The sequence below is a fragment of the Saimiri boliviensis genome, chromosome X, assembly GCF_048565385.1.
Source record: "Saimiri boliviensis isolate mSaiBol1 chromosome X, mSaiBol1.pri, whole genome shotgun sequence".
Lineage (NCBI taxonomy): Eukaryota > Metazoa > Chordata > Mammalia > Primates > Cebidae > Saimiri > Saimiri boliviensis.
The window spans coordinates 59,984,433-59,991,937 of record NC_133470.1 but is presented as its reverse complement, the minus strand read 5'-3'; the positions used below and the strand labels follow the sequence as shown (position 1 = coordinate 59,991,937).

The 7,505-nt window shown below is 49.3% G+C and overlaps 1 protein-coding gene across 1 annotated transcript; it reads left to right on the top strand.

Moving 5' to 3' along the window:
• The first annotated feature begins 800 nt into the window (after positions 1-800).
• On the top strand, positions 801-6,260 carry SLC7A3 (solute carrier family 7 member 3). Its single transcript, XM_003943080.3, has 12 exons — positions 801-898; positions 1,870-2,269; positions 2,901-3,059; positions 3,272-3,449; positions 3,650-3,762; positions 3,888-4,110; positions 4,285-4,424; positions 4,532-4,634; positions 4,877-5,043; positions 5,227-5,393; positions 5,730-5,838; positions 5,965-6,260. Exons 2-12 carry the CDS (start codon positions 1,900-1,902, stop codon positions 6,078-6,080), a joined length of 1,845 nt encoding a protein of 614 aa, XP_003943129.1. The 5' UTR covers positions 801-898; positions 1,870-1,899; the 3' UTR covers positions 6,081-6,260.
• Positions 6,261-7,505: the final 1,245 nt, after the last annotated feature.

The window sequence follows — 7,505 nt, the reverse complement described above, 5'->3', positions numbered from 1 at the left end:
CATGCCTCTGAGCCTCAGCTTACTCATCATTAAAATGGAACTAAACAAGCTTCCAAGATTTCAGCATTGTCAGAATTTCATATTTAATAGCTTAATATTTATAGGCAGCTGGAGGCACATTACAGAGAGATTGGGGCCTATAAATCAAACTAGACGAGATTAATTATATGTGTACAGGTGGCTTGAAATCATCTTTCATTCTCCAGCTGCCTGCATTAGAAACACCCACAGTTGAGCGTGAGAGCTGAGGGGTCGCGATCAGATGTGTAGACAAGAAAGCTAAGGAAGGCAGACTAAGAATGAGATGGAGACTCCCCTGCTGTGTTCCGCTTCACTCCTGAAACACACACACACACACACACACACACACACACACACACACACACACAAACACACATACACCCAACTCCCCACACATCACACCCCACCTACCTTCCCCATTTCTGCCCAGAATCGCTGGTCCTAACAGGGCACAGAGGTGGAAAAATCCCATGGGTTCTTTCACCAGAAAGCCTCTTATTGTCCTGTTCTGACGACCAGCGAGGCAAATGGGAAAAGATTACCCTCCCCCTTTTCTCGCTCCCCGCCACACCAGGCTTGCTAGTGAGGATGGGACGCAGTCTCAGGCCCCACGCAATCCCTCTGCAAAGCCAAGAAGTGTGCGTGTTTTGTGTGTGTGTGTATTGTGTGTAGGGAGGAGGATTGGGGGTGGGATCCCATGACGTTACCGGCTCCGCCTCCCAGTGTATATAAGGGGCGCTTGGCGCGCAACGACCCCAAGCCGCAGCTTTGAAGCCTGAGCGACCGAACTCGGCAGCCCCAGCCCAACTCGGCTTAACTCCGTCTCACCGGACCCAGTCCGAGACTCTTTGCTCCCTAGATTTGCAACAGCTATCTGGTAAGCGTTGGGGACCAACACGTGTGTCGGAGGGGGGACGGCGAGGGTCCCGGCGTACCTAGGATTCTCTGGCAACCATGGCATGCAGTTGCATCAACGGAGCCGTGACCTGTTGCTGGCTAGACCCCCGCCCCGGGAGTTAGGGCTCCTGTCTCCATCCCAGCTCCAGACCATTTCTAGATGGGGGCAGGAAAATCTGAGTCGGGGGGCATCGGGTGGAACCCTTTCTCTCTGCTGAGGGGAGAGTGCGAGCAATCTCTGGCTGCCCTGGGGCCTCTCTCGGGGCGCATCTCCAAATCTTTAGATGTCGAAGCCCCGCCTCGCTGTTGATGCTTGCAGGTCAGCCTAGCAGAGCGGGAGGAAGTAGGGGAACATTTGCTTACTCCCCTGGGCGACGGCAGCGCTAGTTGAGCCCTGTGGTCTTGGTGAGAAGGGATTGAATTGAGTCGGTGCTCACTTTTAATCTGCAGCGAGGTTGGTCCGCTCTCCCTCTGGGCGGTCTGGGAGCCTTGGCTGTTTGAAGCCCCTGGGACAAGCCCCTGTTGAAGGCGCTGGGGCAAGCCCCTGGGTCGAGCTCGGTTTAATTCCCAAATAGCCACAGGCCATAGAACTGACATATTAGGTTTCAGGATTCTTGGGTTGAGATTAGGATAAACCCTATCGGTTCCCGGAAAGAGAAAGAGACCTAATATTGATTGAGCACTGACTAGGCACCAGCCACTCTACTTCAGGGGGCTTTCACCTGCCATTTCTGAAATTAGTCCTTCCAAACACCTTGTAAGGTATTGTATTTCCTACCTGTTAATGAAGAAACTGAGGTTAGAGGTAAAGTGGCTTGCCTTTGTCCCTTCTGTATCCCCCTCTCCATTTCCCCACAGCTCCTTCGCTTGGTGGAGTGGGTCTTGTAATGGGCTTTTAGAGCTTAGAGATAATGAGCCCTATTGAAGGGCTTTTGTCTTGTTTTTCACCAGATCCTAGCATCCTCTTCAATTCCTGCTAGAATGCCGTGGCAAGCATTTCGCAGATTTGGTCAAAAGCTGTTACGCAGACGTACACTGGAGTCAGGCATGGCCGAGACTCGCCTTGCCAGATGCCTAACCACTCTGGATTTAGTGGCCCTGGGTGTGGGCAGCACATTGGGTGCAGGCGTGTATGTCCTGGCTGGTGAGGTGGCCAAAGATAAAGCAGGACCATCCATTGTGATCTGCTTTTTGGTGGCTGCCGTGTCTTCTGTGTTGGCTGGGCTGTGCTATGCGGAGTTTGGTGCCCGGGTTCCCCGTTCTGGTTCGGCATATCTCTACAGCTATGTCACTGTGGGTGAACTCTGGGCCTTCACCACTGGCTGGAACCTCATCCTCTCCTATGTCATTGGTGAGATATGGTGGGCATGGGAGGGAACTGCAACACCCAGCAAATGGGTTTGGGGTCAGGAGGTCTGGGTGGAATGGTGAGGCCGAAGTATTCTTTATATTATTCACAGGACCTCAATCCCCCTAAATGTGTGGGTTTGTTGGGGCATCTGGGAGGGTTGAAGGTGTGGAGAAATTGGTCATTCTACCTAGTTCTGTCCTGGTTTCCTTAATTAAGTGAATGGTTTTTGTTCTTAAAAAGTAAGAATAGGCTGGGTGCAGTGGCTCATGCCTATAATCCCAACACTTTGGGAGGCCGAGGCAGACAGATCACCTGAGGTCAGGAGTTCAAGACCAGCCTGGCCAGCATGGTGAAACCCTGTCTCTATTAAAAATACAAAAGTTAGCTGGGCGTGGTGGCTTATGCCTGTAGTCCCTGCTACTTGGGAGGTTGAGGCAGGAGAATCTCTTGAACCTGGGAGGCAGAGGTTGCAGGGAGCCGAGATTGTGCCACTGCACTCCATCCTGGGCAACAGAGTGAGACTTGGTCTCAAAACAAAAGTAAGAATAGATGAAAATGGCAGGGATTTGTGTGAGGCTGGGGTCCAGGAAGAAGGGAACTTGACCACATGTTTCTTCCTCTGCCACACCAGGTACAGCCAGTGTGGCCCGGGCCTGGAGCTCTGCTTTTGACAACCTGATTGGGAACCACATCTCTACGGCTCTGCAGAGGTCCGTGGCACTGCATGTGCCCCAAGTCCTCGCAGAATATCCAGATTTCTTTGCTTTGGGCCTCGTGTTCCTGCTCACTGGTGAGGCAAAGAGTAGGGTATAATGGTAGGGGTTGGGCCAGGAGGGGCTAGGCCCTGGGGCCGGGGATAAGGATGGGGGATGGGCCTGAGAAGGGTTTAAGGGAGGTGATAATGTTGGGGAAAAAGAAAAGCTGGGAAAGAACCTAGAGGCAGTGGGAAACAAAGCTTGGACTGAGGACTTTCTGGGAGTCCTGAATGCATTTCTCCCACAGGACTGTTGGCTCTCGGGGCTAGTGAGTCGGCCTTGGTTACCAAAGTGTTCACAGCTGTGAACCTTTTGGTTCTTGGGTTCGTCATCATCTCTGGCTTCATTAAGGGGGACCTGAACAACTGGAAGCTCACGGAAGAGGACTACCAATTGGCCATGGCTGAAACCAATGACACCTATAGGTTAGATGGTCACTCTTAGGAGCTGCAGGGTTGGGAAAATGAAGGGGAAGAGGGAGATCCGTGCTGAAGGATTCTGGATGGGGATGGGGAAGAATGGGAGGCTGAGCTTTAAAGACCTAGCTAACTAGTTTGGCATTAGAGAAAAGATACAGAATTGGTTGAACACACCCTTACTTTCTCCTTCCCTTCTTCCACTGTAGCTTGGGTCCTCTAGGCTCTGGAGGATTTGTGCCTTTCGGCTTCGAGGGAATTCTTCGAGGAGCAGCAACCTGTTTCTATGCATTTGTTGGTTTCGACTGTATTGCTACCACTGGTAACAAAGCCATTCCATTCTCTTTGGGGCTTGGGCACAGTGTGTGCCCAGACTGCATGCAGACTGGGGTTGGTAGAGGAGTGGGACTGCTTCCCTGATTTAGAACTTTGTGCCCCTTCCTGCAGGAGAAGAAGCCCAGAATCCCCAGCGTTCCATCCCGATGGGCATTGTGATCTCACTATCTGTCTGCTTTTTTGCGTATTTTGGTGTCTCTTCTGCACTCACCCTCATGATGCCTTACTACCAGCTTCAGCCTGAGAGCCCTTTGCCTGAGGCATTTCTCTACACTGGATGGGCTTCTGCCCGCTATGTTGTAGCTGTTGGTTCCCTCTGCGCTCTTTCTACAAGGTCAGTGTCAAATGTTTGTTTTCTTGTGCTGTCAGAGTTTCAGGTTATAGCATTCAGTACCGGAGAATACCCCTAAAAAGGGCTGTGAGGGGAAGGTGGAGACTCCTTAAACATACAGGCTTCGGAAGAGAGATCTCAGTCAACTCATGCCATCCTGGGCATTCTCCTCTCCAGCCTCTTAGGCTCTATGTTCCCCATGCCTCGGGTGATCTATGCAATGGCAGAGGATGGCCTCCTGTTCCGTGTACTTGCTCGGATCCACACTGGCACACACACCCCAGTCGTAGCCACTGTGGTTTCTGGCATTATTGCAGGTAAAAAAAAAAAAAACCTTCTTTCCCCTTCCCTTAGTTGTTTCACCAACTTCTTTAACTTTGCCACTCCCTTTTCTCATTTCTTGTTTCCTGCCAATTAATTTTAGCATTCATGGCATTCCTCTTCAAACTCACTGATCTTGTGGACCTCATGTCGATTGGGACCCTGCTTGCTTACTCCCTGGTGTCAATTTGTGTTCTCATCCTCAGGTAAGACCCACTTCCTCTGCATACGGTGATTTGGATTTTTATTCTTGGATGAGGAATGGTGGGGATCTGTTCCTCTTTCCTCCTCTGCCTTCATCATCCCAATTATCTTTGAGGAATCTGAATATCTCATCCTGCCAAAAAGAACTTCCCTTAATGGTGATGAGGAAGGTTAAGCTGCCTGTGCGAGGATGGTAAAGTGAGTAAAGGTCGTTCTTAATACTGCCATCTTACTTTTGCCTCAGGTATCAGCCTGAACAGGAGATAAAGATTGGGGAAGAAATGGAGTTGCAGGAGGAGACAATAACTACTGAATCAGAGAAGCTGACCCTACGGGGACTATTTTTCCCACTCAACTCCATCCCCACTCCAGTCTCTGGCCAAGTTGTCTATGTTTGTTCCTCATTGCTCGGTGAGCAGTGGAATTTTTATCTGGGGTGGCCCTGAGGTCAGCGTGTTTGGGTGGAAGTGTGTGGCACTTGGCGGCTGAGGAACAACTAGAGAGAGAGTGACTCTCCTTGGAATGGGGTTTCTAACGTCTTAGCATGTTGGTCTCAAGAGCTGGTTTTGATGTCTCTCAACTTGACCTTTGAAGCTGTCCTGCTGACTGTTCTTTGCCTGGTGCTGGCCCAGTGGGGAGTTCCACTGCTTTCTGGAGACCCGGTGTGGATTACAGTGGTTGTGTTGCTCCTGCTGCTCATTATTGTAATCATTGTGGTCATCTGGAGACAGCCACAGAGCTCCATTCCCCTTCACTTTAAGGTAAATGACCTCTCTCTTTTTTCCTTGCCAACCCACCTTGGGAGAATAGGCTTCAGATATCTTGAAAGTTTATAGATATTCTTTATTGAACGTGAAAGGGAAGATATAGGAGGTACTTAGGCCAAAGACTTCTTCTCTGACCCTCTTTAGTTCCTTTCCAGTTCCATTTACCCGAACTGCAAATTCTCAGTCTCATGAGGCATGCTAAATGAGCAGCCACTGAAATACAGAGAACGAGTAAGGGTTGGACTTGCCCTTTTCTGGCCTGCATAGGATAGGGATCTCTTTCTAGGTCACCCTGTGGTATGTACAAAGAATATTTTACTTTGTTTTCAGGTGCCGGCTTTGCCTGTCCTCCCACTAGTGAGCATCTTTGTGAATATTTACCTTATGATGCAGATGACGGCTGGTACCTGGGCCCGATTCGGGGTCTGGATGCTGATTGGTAGGTATCCACTTGGGAAGAGTCGGCTTCTTGGGTGTCCTAGCCCACCTCCTTTCCCTCTTGGTCTCAAGTAGGAGACCTATGAAGGCTTTACACCCCCACCTCACAGCTACATTTCCCCACTAGGTTTTGCTATCTACTTTGGCTATGGGATCTGGCACAGCCTGGAAGAGGTTAAGAGTAATCAACGATCACGCAAGTCTAGAGCCAAAACTGGCAGTATCTATGTCCACAGAGTTTGACATCATCACACCTAAATGCTGTCTGGTCCCCTGCACAATAATGGAGAGTACACCTGACCCCAGTGAGCACTTGCCCTCCCCTGTGATCGTGGTGGTGGATACTAATAGAGCTCTGTATGATGTGAAGGATATGTCTTTGCTATTTCTTGCCTGTTTTAACCTGTCTGCTTCTAAATGATGTCTAGCTGCTTACTAACTTTAAAAAATGATATTAAAAGAAAGTAGAAAAAGAAACTGTGTCCTCTTTTTTGCTTGCTAGAGATGATGTAGAGCCCTACTTTAAGAGTGAAGAGCCTCAGAGAAGTGTCCTTTGTGTTTTCTCCAGTCACCACAAAAGCATCTGCTGTGCTTGCAGTGCTTCTTGTTGAATCAGGGTTTGAGGAGGGTGGTGTAAGTAGGTAGCCATCCGGTCCAGTCACACTTAAAGGAATGGTCTTGAGATATGTTTTCCGCTCATTACACTAAGAGTTAGGTTCCAGATAAGTAGACAGCAACACTTACATCTGGGATTTGGGGGTGAACTCTGATCACAACACTGACATTGGTTAGAGCCTGCACTGAAACCATTGACTTCTGTTCCACCTCTTCTAGTTGGACCAGTCACACACTCCTGTGGCTGCCTGGGCAACAGAAACCATTTTGGCTAGGGTGTTTGGCACTGCTGGGAGGAGTAGGGGATAGTTGGGGGTTTTGGTAAGGGACCACATATATTAATATATGGATACTGATTGCTACAGAAGTAGTAGGGAAATAGAGGTAAGAGCTCTGTTCAGACCAAGAACTATTTATCCATTTATTCAACAAATGTAGGTGAAGCGCCTATAAATTAGGTCCTGTCCTGGGTGCTGGGGGTAGAAATGTGAATGAAACATAATCCCTGCCCTCAGGGAATTCACAATCTTGGGGAGGAGACAAGCAGGTAAACATGACTACAAAATTATGTGATTTGTACCAGGGCAGTGTGGAGTGTTGTGGAAGCACAAAGAATGACATGCTTGACCTTAGTCTGCCGTAGATGCTTAAGAAGTGGACTGAGGGAAGAGCTTGGCTGTCAGTGTAGAGTGTGCAAGAAACCATGGAAGTATGAAAAAACAGATTCAAATTGTGTCTGGGGCATGGGATACAGCTTAATGTGGCTGGAGGGTAGCATATATGAAGCTGTGGTTTAAAAGGCTGTAAACATGGCCTTGTATACTATGGAATTTAGATGTTATAGATGGGTGTTGAACAATGAGAACACATGGGCACAGGAGGGGAGCACTACACACTGGGGTTTGTTGGGGGGAAATAGGAGAGGGACAGCGGGGGGTGGGGAGTTGGGGAGCGATAGCATGGGGAGAAATGCCAGACATAGGTGATGGGGAAGAAGGCAGCAAATCACACTGCCACGTGTGTATCTATGCAACAATCTTACATGTTCTTCAC

What these genes read in the sequence shown, in the direction of transcription:
- SLC7A3 (XM_003943080.3), top strand. Translation starts at nt 1,900, where the DNA reads ATGCCGTGGCAAGCATTTCGCAGATTTGGTCAAAAGCTGTTACGCAGA. An exon ending in GAAACCAATGACACCTATAG is followed by an intron (nt 3,450 to 3,649) that starts GTTAGATGGTCA and finishes CTTCCACTGTAG; the next exon opens with CTTGGGTCCTCTAGGCTCTG. An exon ending in ATTTGTGTTCTCATCCTCAG is followed by an intron (nt 4,635 to 4,876) that starts GTAAGACCCACT and finishes CTTTTGCCTCAG; the next exon opens with GTATCAGCCTGAACAGGAGA.